An 18,293-nucleotide genomic window follows, 5' to 3' on the forward strand; every position below is an offset into this window, starting at 1 on the left:
AAGAACCATCAGGTCCTCTCAATAGATGTATAAGAAGCATTTGATAAAGTATAACATCCATTCATGATAAAAACCCTCAAAGAAGTCCATTTAGAAGGAACATACCTCACTATAATAAAAGCCTTATATGAAAAATCCACAGCAAATGTCATATTCAATGGGGTAAAACTGAGAGGTTTTCCTCTATGATCAGGAACAAGGCAAAGATGTCCACTCACCATTTTTATTCAACATAGTAGTGGAAATCCTACATACAACAATCAGACAACAAAAAGAAATAAAGGGTATCCAAGTTGGCCAGAAGTAAATCTTTCTACACTATTTGCAGATAACATATTTACATAGCCAACCCTAGACACGCCACAAAAATCTACCAGAACTGATAAATGAATTCAGTAAGGTTGCAGCATATAAAATCAATGTACAGAAATCTGTTGCATTTCTATACACTAGTAATGAAGCAACAGTAAGAGAAATTAAGGAAACAACCTCATTTACAATTGCACCAAAAATAATAAATTACCTAGGAATAAACTTAGCCAAGGAGGAGAAGGACCTGTATTCTGAGAACTATAAAACATTGACGAAAGAAATTGAAGGTGACAAAAAGAAATAGATTGGAAGAACGAGTATTGTTGAAATGTCCACACTACCCAAAGCAATCTATAGATTTAACGCAAGCCCTATCAAAATTCCAACCGCATTTTTCACGAAACTGGAACCAACAACCCTAAAACGTGTATGGAACCCCAGAAAGACCCTGAATGGCCAAAGCAGTCTTAAAAAAGAAAAAACTGGAGGCATCATAATTCCAGACTTCAAGTTATAAAACTGCAGAACTGTAGTCATCCAAACAGCATGGTACTGGCAGGAAAACAGACACGTAGATCAGTGGACCTGAATAGAAAACCCAGAACTGAACCCAGAATTATATGGTCAGTTTTCAACAAAGCAGGAAAGAATATCCTGGCACTGACAATGATCTAGCCTCCCAGGCAGAGGGAGAGAAGCTGCAGATGCTGGAGACAAGGGGCCCATCAGGGAAGTAGGACCCATGGGGCCTCCGGAGCTGGCTGGAAGCTCTGGTCGAAGGGGGTAGGTCTCCCCTCTGGTTCCCAGAAGCAGAGGGACAGCTGGGTACAGATGAGCACATTACAATGTCCCCATACGAACACATCAGCATCTGGGCAACACCATCTTACCCACAGAGCATCACCTTTGCTGTCTCTCCTTACTGAACCTCGTAAAAGAGCTTATAAGTCTCACCATTCAGCTCTTCTCTCCTGCCCTGATCTCAACAGCAGACCATGCTCTTCATACCCACAGTGGATGGGCAAGAGAAAGCAGTCTGCCTTGCCCGATTTCTCCGGACTGGCTGCCAGGTTGGGCCCTGGTTCATACATCACCAGGATGTTAAAGCCATGCAGTGTTTCTAAGTCCCAAGAAAGGGGGAGGAGGTTGCAGAGTCTGGTAGCAGAGGCATGCTGAACTGCGCACCTAGAGTGTTCCTTCCACCTGAGACATACTCAAGCTTCCCAGAATGGACATCACATTCATATTTCAGTGTGTCCTCTGTAAATGTTGGTCCAGCTCACATCTCCAATAGAAGTGAGGGAAGATGGACTGAAAAGCAAGCCCCCAATCCTGGAAAATAGTTTTGTATTTACCAACAATAGATATAACATAAATGTAAGATATTAAAAGTGAATAATTTAAATAATTTTTGTAGTGAGAAAATGTTCTATAATATACTTTTAATTGATAGGACAAATAGGCCTTTAAAAGAGCTTGAATTTCCAGGTACCTTAAGTCACTGTGTCACATAGAAACCCATCATTTACATCATTTCCAGACAGTTGGGTCTCTCCATTTAACAACAAACATTTGTTTATCTAATGATTTTCATTTATTACATTTATGTTTTGAAAAGATGACTTTGGCATCCAGGGCCACATGTATGGTTGTACAGGTTGTACACTGTGCAAGGACACACATTCCACTCGTGTGGGAATATCATTCTGCTCATAACCTCGAAGATTTGTATATTTATTATGAGGATTGCCAGCAGATGGCAGTAAAGGGTGTTGTTCTGACAAAATCAGGGAAGCAAAGTGTCTGGCAGAAGGGACCTGGAATTTGTATAAAGGTGCCTATGGGCCAGCAGTGGTGTTGTTGGCATGGATCTGGAGGAAGACAAAAATGGGGGCAAGAAAACCATTTGGGAAGCCATGATCACTCTCTGGGCTCAAAGAGCAGAGGGCCTGAACTCGGGCCCTCAGGCAGCAGGTATGGAGAAGAGGTATGACTCGTGAGGCCAGGAGGAGGTGAGAAGGGCAGATGGAGGGAAGGACTTGCAGATCTCTGGGAGGAACTGCATGGAGTTAGAGCTGCCACCCCCAAAGAAATAATTTGGATTTGGGGATGTGGTAAGTTCGATTTACCTGTGGAACAGCCAGGGGAGGCTGTACAGGGGACATCCCATCAGGACCGGAGGTGCGGATCTGGTGGCACAGAGAAGCTAGAGCCGTGAATGGATGGGGTTTCCCTGGAAGACTGCATGGCCTGGGCAGACCAGAGGGCCCAGACAGACCCCTGGGGGCATCATCACCTCATGGGCAAATGGGCAGGAAGGAAGGGGCTGAGGAAGGAGACAGTCTTGAAGGCGTGGCCACATCGTGCCCTCTGCCCCAGCCCTGCAGTCACTCTGCTATTCCCGGGCTCCCGTGGGCTCAGGTAGCAATGCTGGTCAGACTGTGGACAGAACGAGAGGACCCATCTCTTCTGAGATTATGTGCATGATGAGATTTCCAAAATCCCTTTTGGCTACAGATTTTTTTTTTTTTTTTTTTTACGACCAGATTCTAAGCCATCTTCCAGATGGTTCCTATTGCTGAAAGTGTGAATTCCAAGAATATAGAAGTCTATAGACTTCCAAGGAAGTCTCCACCACTTCACAGAATAATCATCTTCCCACAAAATTTTCAGCGAAACAAATTTGTGCTATAGAAATCCATTTTTCCTACTAACTGCCAATAAAAGGATACTTATGTTCTCAAAATCAATAAAATCACTCAAGAATGTAACAAACATTTATCATTCATGTGAATATATGAGTCCTAATAACATTTGGAAAATATTAATAATAATGTTATTTCAGACATTTAAACCATGAAGTCCTTGTCCCGAGGAACAATCAGATCACCTATCCGACAGGGAAGTCCTTGGTCTAGATTTTCAGCTGTGTATTGTTAAGAAGTTTTTCTCTTTCTACAGCAAAAGTCTACCTCTGTTTTTCTGCTGGAGTACAGAATTGAGGTTTTTCTCTCCTCTCTGATTTCAGAAAGGGCTAGTCCAGGAGTCCAGTGGCATGCTGGCTGGCCATGCTGCCTTGGATTCCGGCAGGCTGTCCGTCTGTGAATCCAATGTGTGTGCATCCTGTCTGTCAAGTTGAAAATAGCCCAACCTCAGGGGGCTTCCTGAAGGCTCCAAGTCTGTCAGGCTTCCCATTTACCCTGCCTCTCCTGCTGACAGCTAATTTGCAGAACATGGCAGGGTGCTTAACGTCTTCCTCTAAGTGCGGGAGACACAGGCAGGAAAGTGGTAGTCCCAGATCCTGAATTAAATTCCGTGGCTCAGAAGTTTAAAGGTGGGGGGCTCCTTGACCTCCCCCACCCAATCTAGAAAAAGCGCTGAGACGAGTCCTCCTTCCCCCCAGGAATGGAACCCCCTAGATGAGCAGGTACAAGCAACTCCTTTTTATCGTGCAAATGCGGAGCTGTACATTTTAACCTAGAGTCGAAAAAGCCAGCCTATTTGCAAAAGCTTCATCACTACAGTTCTTTGTGATGGATACCCTGCTTTCAGGGGAAAAAAGGGTTGGTCAGCAGCTTGAACTAGCCAACCAGATGACCTAACAGGGCATGAATTTCCAATACTCTATCCCATCGTCCCAACAAGCGTGGTCATACTTCTCAAACTACCATCCCCCAGTCTTTGATTCTGAAAACACGGCCACTGTATAAATGGATTGTGGGTAAACACGATATTCATTGCTTAATAACCTGGAAAAGATCTTGTGAGAATGAATTTGCAGTGATTTACAACTTTTCATTATGGAAATTCTATATAAATATTTAACTCTAATGCGTATTTTATTCTAATTTTTTGTTAATCACATTTGCTTAGTTAATATGGCATACTTAGGCAGTTTTTTTATTGCCATAGATTTTTATGAGTGATGGCAATTTCATGTGCTATTTATTTGAAATTAGGTTGATTGTAAAGACTCACACAGAATTGCCTGTTAATTTTAGAGCTTAGTATTTATGCCATTATACCAGCAAATTCTCCCAACACACATACTTCGCCACCACAGTGTCAGTAAGACAACACATTGGCACATGCCTCTAGCGTTCTAAGTGAAGGAATTTTTCCTTCAAGCTTCACTAATACTTTCGAAGGTGGACAAATTTGATGAGCAGACCATCCATCTGAAGTTGACGAAGAAAGAAAGAGAGGAAAGGAGGAAAGCATATAGATGGTATGATCCAATTCTACAGATTTTTTTTTAATTTTGACTAAAAATTTTGATGACATGTAAGACAACTGTAGGAAAATTCCTCTTTATCGGCCCTTTCACATTTGTCAAATGACATGTTTGGTAAAGTCGGATCCTGAGGGATATGTGGAAACCCCCCAAACCCCAAATATCTTCCTTCCAAGCCTTGTAGGTATCCCACATTCAGAATTCACTTTCCGGGTTAAACATTTCCTCATCCCAGAGTACGAGTTAGTTCTTCCCATTCACTTTCCTTTAGGACAGGAGGGACCTGGGGCATCAAGTGAAGAGGAAAAGGAGATTCTGGAAGATGTCCCAGTGGGCATCAAAGATAGACTCTGCCTACATCACTATCCTCTTCAGAGATGGCCCTGCTCTCCTGAGACTAGAAGAGACTCCAGTCCTGTGTTAGGGCTCCATACTGGTCAGCATTAGCTCCTGCTGACTGTGGCTTAAACAGGAGCGGTTACTTCTCTCTCATACAAAAGAAGACAGTCCAGGAGGAAGGACAGGCCAGTCAGGAGCCTCCACCATCACAAGAGACTCGAGTTCCCTTTTGTTCTTCCTCTGGGCCAAATTCCAGCCATCACATCCGCAGTCTGCCAGCAGAAAGGGAAGGAGGGCACAGTCCCGCCATTGATGGACACTTCCCAGAAGTACTGCACAGGAGGACGCCTCCCTCTCATTGGCCAGAATCTAGTCACATGACCACAATTATCAACAAGGCAGGTTGGGAAACACCTTTTTCTCTTGTGATGGTGGGCTCAACAAAATGTCAGCGGTCCAGATGCTAAGGAAAATGAGGGAGAATTAATGTCTAGGGCCGCTGGAAAACTGCCATGGGATCATAGAGCAGGACTTGCTAAAATATTGTCGTCATCTGTAACCTGAGTTCTTTCCAGCTTTCTGGGTTTCTTTCCAGGCCCTGGCTTTAAAACTCACAATGGCATCAATGTGATCACATTCAAAGACCATTTCCAAAGAAAAGCTCTAGAAATCTCAGACCCCATTCCGTGATTGCCTATTAACTCTCCATTGTGATTTCAGCGGAAATTCTAGAATTGGCTGGGAATGCCGCGAGGGACAACAAGAAGGCCCGGATAGCACCGAGACACATCCTGCTAGCAGTGGCCAATGACGAGGAGCTCAACCAGGTACGTCTTGTCTGAAACACCACGATAAGCCATGTTTGCTGGACACACAACGGCTCATGGACCTGGTTGGCTATGTTATCATTCCTGCTACAGTTCCCAAGCATATTAATACAAAATTTAAAAAAAGAAAGAAAGAAAATTTCAGATTCTGTAAGAGAAGAACCAATTCTGGTAGCTCAGTCGTTCAGAGAGAAAATTGCTTCTGGAATAAACCCATTACCTACTCTGGGTCTTGCCAGACCTTCTTTTCTTCTCTATAAGCAAGCTCTGTGTGTGGCTGCGGAAGATACAGTGCAGAGATGCTATTCATGGTTTCTTCACCTGAATTTTATTGATGATTTATTCTGATGAGGGCAGGAGAATCTTCTTCTTAGCATAGAATTAATTACCAAGTGCTGTGAATGCCTCCCCCGGGAAATGTGAGATGGATGGTGGATGGTGTAAGAATTTTTATTCTAATCATTTTCTTCTCAAACTGTGTGTGGTGAAGAATCAGCTCTTATTTCCAGTCCATCATGGGCTGATAATTTCCAAAAATACAATAAAAACTAATTGCCAGAAACATTTAAAAAAAAAAAACAAAAACAAAAACAAGGGTGCCTGGGTGGCTCAGTGGGTTAAAGCCGCTGCCTTCGACTCAGGTCATGGTCTCAGGGTCCTGGGATCAAGTCCCGCATTGGGCTCTCTGCTCAGCGGGGAGCCTGCTTCCCTCTCTCTCTCTTGCTCTCTCTCTCTCTGCCTGCCTCTCCATCTACTTGTGATCTCTCTCTGTCAAATAAATAAATAAAATCTTTTTTTAAAAAATTAAAATAAAAAATAAAAAAACAAAAACATACAAACCACAAGCCACAATTCTTTGCTATTTGATCCAGTAGATATACCATACCTTTGTTAGCTTGCTTTAAAAGTTTCTGGGCTCTTCCTTGCCATATCTGTACTTTTCTTGTCCTGGACAGTAATTGCCTATCTATGGGCCAGTCCTGGCTGCAGACCACCCTTGGAGTCCCCGAGCTGTTTTGGGATGCGCAGACTGTGCTAATGCAGCAGCACATGTCAATTATGTACAAAGTAAACATGGAGAGGCGCACAGTCCAGCGTACTTTACAGATGGAATGCATGATCCCCAGAGCATGGAGACCACTAATCTGTTGTTAGCTGGGTCTAGCCCTAGCATGGACCTTTGAACCCAGTTTTGTCAAGCAAAGCTCTCCACCTGCAAAGCTCTTTATCCTCCTTTATGTCTAGAATTCCACACCTGGGCAACATTGCTGGCTGCAACCCCTCCACCTTTTCCTTGTGCCTTCCTTGTTTTGCTTTCTGTACGAGACCATGGGATGCCTAGATACCTACAGAGACACGCTCTACCGGTGAAACAGGAAAGCCAGTGAAACCACTAATCACACAGTGTCTCTGGGAAAGCAAAGGCCAGATATAACACTTGTTTTGCCATCAATTAGAACAGTATTAAATCCAGAACCAACAAGCTCTTTGCTGCCTGAGTTCACACGTTTCTCTTTCTAGCTGCTAAAAGGAGTGACCATCGCCAGTGGAGGTGTCCTGCCCAGAATTCACCCCGAACTTCTGGCCAAAAAGCGAGGGACCAAAGGCAAGTCGGAAACTATCCTCTCCCCTCCCCCGGAGAAAAGGGGAAGGAAGGCGGCATCGGGCAAGAAGGGAGGCAAGAAATCTAAGGCAGCCAAACCACGGACGTCCAAAAAGGTGAGCCCAGGTTGCTGTGTGAGCCAGGGACTCTCAGAGAACAGGAGAAGCTGAAACAGTCAGAAGATGAGGGTGTAGCCAGCGTCGCTGATGGGCTGGGGACTCTCCCCACTGGGAGAAAATGGCAAGGGGCCTCTGGGACAAGAACTTAAACCACCAAGCAGGGTCTACTAGAGGTTTCCAAAGCCAAAGCACGGGTGGTCTTCACATTGCCAGATGCTTCCACTGGCCCCGTCAAAATCTTAAGTGAGAGATGATAGCCTGGAGTTTATCATTTCTCTTTAGAGCTCCTCACTGTGCACAAAAACACCTCTGTCTCCTACAGACTGTGTGTCTGCCACAGACAGTCCCCTGAGTCTAGCCAGTGAGATGTGCTAAGTAGCCACAGCTGCCAGATTCCATTTACAGAGTAAGACTTTCCTATGCCGCCTAGTACCAGAACCACTAGCCACATGTGCTCTTTGAATTGGAATTCATTAAAACTAAATCAGATTAAAAATCCGGTTCTTTGGTTACATCACCCGCATTTCAAGTGCTCAATAGGCGTAAAACATTTCTGTGATCACTGAAAGTTCTACTGGACAACGCTGCTGCAAGGGTTGTCACATTTCCACTCCACAGACCTCTGTGATAACACAAAAGGTTTGTACGGGTTCACTCCGCTGCCTCCGTGCCCCAGAGAAATTCTAGGGAGAAGGGAGGTTGAACAGTGGGCTAGGAATGACCCCACTTCGCTCTGAGGCTTGCCATCATAAGCTGTAGGCATTGCTGAGGACAAGAATAACACACCTGTGTCCAGATTGGAGTGAGGAATACAGGTACCTATGAACTCCTTTAACACTCTTTCTTTGGGGCGGTACCCTTTTCTTTCCCTCGTATCCTTGTCCTTGCTTCCCTCCACTGAAAGGAACACCTAACCACTTCCTTTACATCCAAGGTGGTCAATAGCCACAGGAAGAACTTAATAACGCCACTTGGGACTTTTTCTGGATTAGTTCCCATCTGTCCTTCTGATTTCTACCAACAGTCCAAACCAAAGGACAGCGATAAAGAAGGAACTTCAAATTCCACCTCCGAAGATGGGCCAGGGGATGGATTCACCATTCTGTCTTCTAAGAGCCTTGTTCTAGGGCAGAAGGTAATAAAGACCATTGTGATGTGCTGTAGTAAAAACACTATTGCATTTTTATGACCTCCTGTTTGCCACAAGCAATGATGCTTCCTTTATCCCTGCTCCCCCAAGAGGACTCTCTCTCTAGTCTTGAATTATTTACATTTAGACTAAAGGGCTTTGACAGGGTCTGTATTGTGAGAATCAACATGCTCTTTAGCACCAAGAAGTGTACATGGTTCCATCGGTCAAAGATAGAGAAGCTTCCAGGTCAGGCAAAAGAATGGCACCATTGCCGGGAACCCCCCACGCCCCCCTCATTCCTGGGCCTGCCCAAAACATCCTCAGCTGACTCTCTCAAACAGCTCTGGGAGTCCAGCTAGACATGGTTCGATGTGATTTATCAGAAAAGGAAAATAGAAATAGATGTTTCCTGAACATCCCCGGTGTTAGAAATGAATTATTTGCCAATAATTCAGTCTGCTTGCCTTTCTAGACTGCAAAAAGAAAACAAACAGGGCTATGCATTTGAACAGTCTGCGGCAGCCAAGACAGACATGCAAATAATTCATTCCCACTAGCATAAAGTTTACAGAATAGACCATTTATCTACCACGTCAAACGGGGCTGAAGTAAGACACACACAGGGAAACAGTCAGTGCATCACATCTCCGGGAGCTGAATGTTTGCAGCCTGGTGAAAGGATCCACCGCGACTGCAGCAGATGGGAAGAGCGTGTTCGAGAAGAGTGTACCTGGGGCGGGTTCCTCATTTTTCACTGACGAGCACAGGGAAGCAAAGAGGTGGCATTGAGGTCCCCTGCAGGGGCTGGCTATGGCCGCGTGACAATTAGCTTTCTGTCCCTTACCTAGGGGAACGTGACTGTCGTGCTCACAGGGGAAACAGTGGAAAATGCCCTGCTTTCCACTGAGCTGTGCGCACCTAGGGCAGCATTTCACCAGTGTAGCCCCAAGAATGTGGTCCCCCCAAAGGCAAGGTGGCCCGAGGAAGACAGGTCAGGGTCCCGGAGCCCATCACTTTTCTTGAGTGAGGTCCCTCGGCCGCATGTCCCTGCTCCCAGAGGTCTAGGCTGCTCTGGGGACAATTGGGATGCTGAGCGGGGAGGTGGAGAGCCAGCCCGGGCTTCCCTCCTAAGAGCCGCTCAGACTGTGTGTCACCGCACACCAAGGCCCCCAGGACTGGGAGACGGAGGCATAGCTCTAGTGGAGAGAAGACGAGGCGAGGGCCCATTCCTGCTCCTGGAACAGGAGGTAGATTTGTCGCATGCTGCCATCGTCATAGTGAAAACTAAATCCACTGAGCTGCGAAGAGCCCACCAAAGGCCAAACACCTGGCAATCTTGACAGTCACTCCATGCGCCGGTCCTTTCTGCGGACATTCGCTACAAATAATCATGAGAATTAACAGACGGGACTTGAAATGTGAAGATTTTAACAGGATTTGATCTTTCCCACACTCTCCCCTCTTCCCTTCCTGACGCAGCTGTCCCTGACCCAGAGTGACATCAGCCATATTGGCTCCATGAGAGTGGAGGGCATTGTCCACCCAACCACAGCCGAAATTGACCTCAAGGAAGACATAGGTAAGGTCCCGAGGCTCGGGTAGAGGGGCTAGAGCATCACCCACTGCTTGGGCACATCCTTCTGAAGTGGATCATTGTCGACTTGATACCTTCTCCTGGTGGAACCGTGTCACACCCTGCATGTCCCCAAACAGCATTACTAGAAAATAATGAATTTTCTTTTAAATCTGAGTGTATTTCTGAAACGTTTATTGAGGTGTTCTATAAAAACAGATCATTAGGGACTCCTGGGTGGCTTAATTGGTTAAGTGACTTCCTTTGGCTCAGGTCATGATCCCAGAGCCCTGGGATCGAGCCCCACATCGGATGCTCCCCATGCTTGTGTGCACATCCTCTCTCTTCTGACCAATAAATAAATAAAATATTTTTAAAAGTCTCGTAAAAATCAAAACAAAAAACCCAGCTCGTTAGGGCACACCTGGATGACTTTTCCTCTAAGCGAACACAAGTGTGCAGCGGGCACCTTGATCACGGAGCAGAACCTCACCAGCACCCCAGAACTCTCCCTTCCTGCCCTGCCCCAGTCCCCTACCTCCAAGTGCTGCCACTGTCCTGTCTTCTCACAGCACAGATGGCTGTCCTCTGTTTTGGGATTTTATACAAAGTCATGCCCTGAGTCGTCTTCTGTATCTTTTGCCCGACTCTGTATTGTGAGATCCACCCGTATTGTCACGCGGGGCTGGAGCTGGGTCCTCTACCTGGCTCCCCCGTGGACTCTGGCAGCATCCTGACCTTCCACCACGGGTACCATTTGAATGGCTTCCAGTTCGGGCTATGATGAGTTATGCTGCTGTAAACGTTGTTGTACGTGTGTTGGGTAAACCTCCACACTTATTCTGAGCTTAAAAATTAACACCTTTCATAAAAAGGAATCGGACATCTGGACAAAGTTGTCTGTGAGGCTGTGCGTTGAGTCACCTTTCAGGGGACTGCCACCTGCCCCATGGGTGGGGAAGGGAGCTGCTCTGGGCTGGCTGGATGAAACTGGCGGGGGGTGGGGGGTAAGTTCTCGAGGGCACTGGACATTGTAGCCCTCTGGGTGACCACTATCTTGGCCATTTTTTAGAAGACGAAGTGCCTTAAGCTCACCAGTGAAAAAGTAAAGTGAGCAAAGAAAGAAAGGGCTTTGTCCCTGGGGTTCTGGGCTTGCTTCTGAGGTTGGGATTTAGGCAGAGGCTGGCAGCTCAGCCTTGGGTGGCAACACTGGGGGCCCCAGAATGCTGGGCACCCTCAGGTTTCCCCTGTGGCATCAGAGGCCACTTGCTTTGCTTAAAGGAGACAGAACAGCCTCAGGGGTGGGGGTGGGTGAACCACAATGGGGAGAAGCAGGACTTGCACACAAAACCTGAAAATTTCTCCTTCCTTCTTCAGACCCAGCCCTGGTCCTACCAACTGCCCTGAACTCCCCTCGTTCCCCACCCCCGTGGAAAGACAAACCCCCTCCCGCCCCGACAGAGCTTTAGCCGGAAGTTCTGTTTTGACATATATCCTAGCTTCTTGAAAACAAAACGAGTAGCAGTGTGTTACTGTGTCATTTCTGTAGTTTGCATTTTTATGTCAGGAAAGTCATCGTGATTTTTTTTTTTTTTTAAGTGGCGGGGCGGGTGATAGGGTAGAAAGGATACAGGTATTGGGGCAAAAACTCAGGCCTGGATTCTACAAAACACCTCCTAGCTGTGTGACTTTAGGCAGGTTTCTTAAGCTCTCAGAACCTCCATTTCCTCCACTATAAGTGAGGATAGCAATAGCACCTGTGTCACAGGGACGCTGTGAAAAGTAGGGTCACACACGGATGAAGTGGAGCACAGGGCCGGGCTCACCACTCCGGTGAGTGCTGGTCTTTTTTGTTGTTGTTGCTCTGTGTTTAGAAGGGGGCCCTGCTGTTATGATTCCATTTTCCACGACCATCATCCAAACCAGTCATCCCTTGTAGATGAGACCCTGGTTTAGTCTATTTTATTTAAAGATTTTATTTATTAGAGAGCATGCACGCACAAGTTGAAGAGACTGGGGACAGGGAGAGAGAGAATCCCAAGCAGACTCCGCACTGAGCGCAGAGCCCAACTCAGGGCTCGGTCTCTCAACCCTGAGATCCCGACCTGAGCCAAAATCAAGAGTCAGACGCTTAACCGACTGAGCCACCCAAACACCCCTTTGCGTTATTCTTTGTAAAGCATTGTGTGTTGCTACAGGAAAGTTCGAGCACACACAGAAACAGCAGAGCGTGATAAACCCTACACACCCTGTTACAAGCGTATCTACCCAGAGCCAAGGCTGCTTCAGTGCCTCCCACCCGTAGCCCCCAGACCTCACACCATCGAATCCGTGGATATGTCAGAATAAGGGCGAGCTTTTTAACAGCATCACCACGATACCATTATCACAACTAGAAAAAGTCATGTCATCAAATATCAGTCACTGTTCAAATTCTAATCATGTCATTAATATCAATTTATTTTTTAATGTGTTTGATTCAGGATCCAGATAAGCCCACATGCTCCAATTGGTTAAGTCTCTTATAATCTACAGCCTCCTCTTTCACATCTTTTCCTTCTTTCTCGCTCTCCCTCTTTTTTTTTTTTTTCAGTTGATTTTGTTGAGGAAGCTGGGCGGTTTGTCCTGTAGGGTTTCCCAAGCCTGGATTGTACTGACTTCATCCTCCTGGTATCATTAAACATGCTTCTTCTCTGTTTTTCTTATAAATTGGTAGTTGGATCTAGAGTCTCAATGAGATTCAGGCTCCAAATTTTTTGGCAAGACTGTTTGGTCGGTGTCGGAATGTTCTTCCATCAGGAGGCAGGTGACGCCCAGTTGTCTCTCACTGATGCTCTTTGTCTAGGTTTGTCAGTTCGTTAGAGGTGACGTGGGGTGGGGACCGCATCCGAATTCCAGCCCTCCTCCCTTCCTTCCCTGGAATGCTTCCATGGGGGGAAAGTCCCCTCATCCACATTTCAGGTTGCATTCTTCTTGGAAGTCTTCAGGGAAGAGGGTGGGCTCACCTTGCCTTTCACAGGTTCCCACCTGGTGCCTTACACCTGCTGCCTCTGTGGCTCGGTGTGAACGGGGCTGCCGGCTGTGTTTCCTGGACGTCTCGGGGCTCAGCACGGCCATGAGTCTGAGGGCCCAAAATGAGACTTGAAGGCCCGAGGTGACCATTCCTAATGATGTCACTGAAACACAAGCACATTCGTAAAGAGATCCCCTTAGCTCCTCAACCCCAGGGGAGAATGGCTGCTGGGAAGACACGGTCCCCAATATCTTGTGTGACATCCTGTGGCTCTCTAAATACAGTTGGGTGTCTTTGTGGGGCGTGGGGAAGACCCCTCACCCAGCTCCCAGGGAAACCCCTCAACTGAGTATTAACTACCATCATAATAACTCTGAAGAGAGAGCCGAGACTTGCCCCAGACAGCAAGATGACCCAATCCACCAGAAGCTGAAAGCACGTTGGGGGAAAAGGCCCTGTCCCGCACCCGGGGGCAGCCCCCATCTTGTGTAGACACTATGCCCAGATGTCAGCTCAGAGGCTTAGGGAGCCCAGTGTGCTGACATGGGGTTCCTGCCAGCCAGAAGGGGCATCCTGCCATCTCCTGGGGGTTCCTCGTGGCCTTTGTGGAAGCATGATTCTGAGATACCAAGAATTGTCCTAACATCAAAGAGCCAAGGGATCTCCCATCAGGAAGGTCCTTAGAGTTTAGCCTCTCCAAACTGCCTTTTTTCATTGAAAACCATGGCCTGATTTGGAGAAAGACCCTTGCAGGCCGTCCTGGGTCTATGTCTGTCCTCTGACCAAGACTTACCACACACAGGTGGTGAGCTGGGAGTAGGGCCCTAGAACTCTCCACCCACCCCACCTATGCCCCAAGGTTCCTGCTGAGTCATCTGTCACCACGAGCCTGGGACCAGCCTTGGGACTTGGTGACAAGAGGCAGGCTGCAGGTTCTTGAGAAAGCACTGCCTTCAAATCACCAAGACACTGAATTTGACCAACCCAGCATGAGGACTGAACCCAGACTTCAGAACACTGGACCTCCAATTTTTTTTTAAAGCTCACCTTTACTACAGCATAGGGAGTAACGTAGGCAATGGTATTACAAGGCGCCGAACAGTGCCAGGCAGCGGCCCCTGCAGTGGGGAACACAACGTAACGTGTAGATTTGTGCCATCACTGTGTGGTGCACCTGAAACTCATGTAGCCTCATGGGTCCACTATACTTCCATTTTTAAAAATCACCTTTAGGTTTCGTGTCCTGAGGCTGCTTATGACGCCATCACTCCCTCAAAGTCCCCTTAAAAGAGTTTGCTGGAGGAGCACCCAGGTGGTTCCATCGTCAGCGGAGTGTCTGACTCTTGATTTCAGCTCAGGCCATCATCTCAGGGTTGGGGGAGGGAGCCTGGCATCAGGCTCCCCACTCAGGGAGGCATCTGCTTGAGATTCTCTCTTGCGCTCTCCCTCTGCCCTTTTGCCCACTCGCAGGAGAGCGAGCTCTCTCGAAAATATGAAGTAAAATCTTAAAAAAAGAAAGAGTATGCTAGAATCCAAGTCCTGTGGGACAAAAGCCAAGACCCCAGCCAGCAGTGACCACTGGCAACCAGGACTCTCACTGCAAGCGCGATTCCTGCTTTCTCAGGGTGGTGGGTGGGTTTGTCTTCTGGCCTACTGAAACTATGTGACACGGTGTGGCCAATGACTTTGGAAAGGACAACAGCGATGGCTTCCCTTGTTCTCTTCCTCAGGGAAGGCCTTGGAAAAGGCTGGCGGCAAAGAGTTCTTAGAAACGGTGAAGGAGCTTCGCAAATCCCAAGGCCCTTTGGAAGTTGCTGAAGGTGAGTGTGGCCTCGAGCCCGGGTTCCCAGCACAGCCTCAGCCCCCTCCCCGCCAGCATCACTTGCTTCATGCACAAGCCGTGTGCCAAGCAAAACACACCACAGCCAAGATGAGACCCACTTCCGCCCCACTCCCTGGCTCCTGGCCGCGTCGCTCCAGTCACCTTCTCCTCCCATCACTGCTCCTACCTTTGACCTCCCTGCCCACCCCCCTCCACCCCGCTTAGAAGGACCCAGGTGATTACATTTAGGGCACCCCCCAATAACCCCAGATAATCCATCCTGCAGGTCTTCACTAACTCACCTCTGCAAAGCCCCTTTCACCATGTAAGGTAACGCCCCCAGGTTTCAGGGATCTGGACGGGGCGGGGGACATTGGGGTCAGGCCACTCAGCCATCAGAGATGATGCTGGTGGGTACCTCCCGCTGGGAACCACGGTCAGGAGGTCGCCCACCCTAGTGGCCAGGGGGAGCACGTGAGGGCTGCTGACGCATTCGTCTGGAGCTGGTGTCCACTGCCCACGGCAGGCTGGACAGGGCTCCTGCTCTCTGGCAGCCGTCCAGTCCCATCAGAGACACAGAACGGTGCCCAGCGAGCTTCTCTCACTGCCCCAAGCGCACACAGCCGAGAGGCTTCCGTGAGGTCCAGCCTCGGCCCCCGGCTAAAGGGGAAGGTATAGGAAATAACCCGCCGTGTTTCTCTCCTGTCCCAGCCGCCGTCAGCCAATCCAGTGGACTTGCAGCCAAATTTGTCATCCACTGTCACATCCCTCAGTGGGGCTCGGACAAATGTGAAGAACAGCTTGAAGAGACCATCAAAAACTGCTTGTCGGCAGCCGAGGACAAGAAGCTCAAGTCCGTGGCGTTCCCACCGTTCCCCAGCGGCAGGTAAGACGAGTTCCTCCAGGCGGCAGCGGGCGGCCGGGGCTCTCCCCTTTCAGCCTGCGGCTCTCCCACAGTCACACCCAGTCTGGCCAATCCAGAAGATACAACCGAGGGCTGCCGGCGCAGCCAAGCACACTGGGCCAGAAACCCAGTTTCCAGCCTCTGAAACGCAGTGTGAAAGGCAGCGCTGGAGAGGAGCCGGGAGCAGAGCTTCTCTGACGGGCTGCCATGGTCAAGGCCCCCATCCCCAGTGGCTGCCCCGTCAGAACACGTGATCGGAAAACCCCAGGCTCCGGGCTCAGCTGGTTAGGCGTCCGACCCTTGATCTCCGCTCAGGTTGTGATCTCAGGGTTAGTCACAAGTTCAAGCCTCGCCTTGGGCTCTGCTGGTCAAGGAGCCTCCTTAAAAGAATACCAGGCTCAAATGTCTTGCTATTCGAATGGCTGGGCCGCACTGACTCTGCTGTGTTAGAGTGTTAGAGTGCAGAGTCTCGGACCCCCACCCCACAAAAAAGTACCACCTCAGAGTGCCAGCGGGGCTCGTGTGTTGCTGGGGTGGAGGGGAGGAGAGGCTGAGGCTGCGGCCCTCACAGACACTCCCAGAGAGGGGACAGGCTCCCACCAAAGGTCTGCTTTGGGAGTTATAAGTGCTGGTTCTAATTGTCACGGACGCAGCTGAGTACGAGAGCCACAGCAGGTAGGAAATGAGGCTGTCTGTCCTCACAAGGTGGCCTGTCCTCTCCTGTCACCCTCACGGTCAAATCGAGCTATTGCTTCCATTTTGAACATGCTCTTTCTTACAAGATGGCCCTCTGTAACACGGATAGGATTTACATACCCAAGATGTTCTCTGAGGGGAAGGCTCTGAGGGTCACAGTGAGGCCTTGCTTCCTGCTGTTACCCCACCCCAGCAGCATGGGGTCTCCATAGCCTGGCCCAGAGGCACGGCAGGATGAAGTCTTTGTGCGGCCGGGCCCGCATATCGTGATGTTCTGGGCTGGGACACCACAGGCAAATGAGAATTCCTGTCTAGCGGACTCATCCCGTCCCTGCCAGAGGGGGCTTGGTGGCCAACCCCAGACAACTACGATGGCTATGTCCCCGGAGGCTGCTGCCATGGCCCAGCCCGGCGGACAGCCGCATCTCCACTGGGTGCTTGGAGCCCCCCCCCCCCCGCAGATTACAGCCGCATGTCCATAGGGAGCCCGTGAGGGGAGCAGTGAGCGTACATTTTCCCCTTTCACCAACGACCTGACACCATGCAGCGGTTTCGAGGGCACTCAGAAAAACTAGCTGTGCGTTCTAGAACACCAGCTATGTCAGTGCTGAGCTGGTCATGGTTTTAAAGCCCGGCTCGACTGGAGGCAGGGGACATGGATTCCTATGTCCCTATGACTTGGGCTGAGCCCACCGCACCTGTCCCAGCCAGCGTGGCTCCCGTAGAGGAGGACCCGCATGCCCCGTCCCAGGCTGCCCCTCTGGCTCGGCTCAAAGGAGGTGGTCCGCGGCCCTGCCGACACACAGGGAGACCCCATGAGACAGAACCCAAAAGGCCTGGTGCCAAAATAAGAAGGCACCGTACTGCCCCCGGCCCCGGGGCTGAGGGCCAAGTTATCCCGTGGGTCCTAGGAACCAAAGTGACATCAGCTCTTCTTTCCCTCCAACACAGAAACTGCTTCCCCAAACAGATGGCCGCCCAGGTGACCCTCAAAGCCATCTCAGCCCACTTTGACGACTCGAGCTCGTCCTCGCTGAAGAATGTCTACTTCCTGCTCTTTGACAGCGAGAGCATCGGCATCTACGTGCAGGAGATGGCCAAGCTCGATGCCAAGTAGCCGCCCCCCGCCCAGCCACGGTGGCCCACGGGAATCGGAGGAGGATCCAAGTCACAGGAGAGGGGTTTCTTTTTTAAGAGGAGAGAGGAAGGGTGACGGCAGGGGAGCGGAGGGCAGCAGGTCACGGGGGCTGCCAGAGCAGGGCCTGCCCACGGAACGAGCCCTCTGCCTTTTCTATTCTCGTTTCAAAGAGCCTCCATCTGTAATCAACCAGGTCTCCACGAGGGGTTTCTTTCCATGTGTTTCCTTCCTGTTGTTTTAGAACTTTTTTAAAAGACAGACTTCGTTTTAGATTTATAGCATTGACTTTTACACACACACACAAAAAAAATCCTTTCAAAATTCTTAAAACCTCGTTTCTCCTTTTTGCAAGGGAAGAGGGCATAAAAGTGACTTGGGCTTTGTCAGCTGTCTGTGTTCGGGGGCAGAGAGAAGAACATGAGAAAGGCGTCTCACTGGTGCTTTCCTTTTCTGTTTTTAGTGCCCCCCCTCCCTCCATGACATCTGTATCTACTCCTAAAAAGATTTTGCTTCAGGCTTTTGTTTTGTTTTATTTTGTTTTTAAAGAAAAAGAAAATGAAAGGAAAAAAAAAAAAAAGAAG

General features: G+C 48.8%; 1 protein-coding gene across 1 annotated transcript in view; it reads left to right on the forward strand.

The window, feature by feature from the left end:
• Positions 1–18,284, forward strand: part of MACROH2A2 (macroH2A.2 histone) — a 43,517-nt gene extending 25,233 nt beyond the window's left edge. Inside the window, exons 3-9 of the mRNA XM_082715539.1 lie at positions 5,606–5,712; positions 7,234–7,431; positions 8,459–8,569; positions 10,046–10,145; positions 14,883–14,972; positions 15,686–15,860; positions 17,526–18,284. Coding sequence (XP_082571665.1) covers positions 5,606–5,712; positions 7,234–7,431; positions 8,459–8,569; positions 10,046–10,145; positions 14,883–14,972; positions 15,686–15,860; positions 17,526–17,691 — 947 coding nt within the window. The 3' untranslated portion in view covers positions 17,692–18,284. The remainder of the gene's footprint in view (positions 1–5,605; positions 5,713–7,233; positions 7,432–8,458; positions 8,570–10,045; positions 10,146–14,882; positions 14,973–15,685; positions 15,861–17,525) is intronic.
• The last annotated feature ends 9 nt before the right edge of the window (positions 18,285–18,293 follow it).

Source organism: Mustela nivalis (genome assembly GCF_964662115.1).
Source record: "Mustela nivalis genome assembly, chromosome: 2".
NCBI lineage: Eukaryota > Metazoa > Chordata > Mammalia > Carnivora > Mustelidae > Mustela > Mustela nivalis.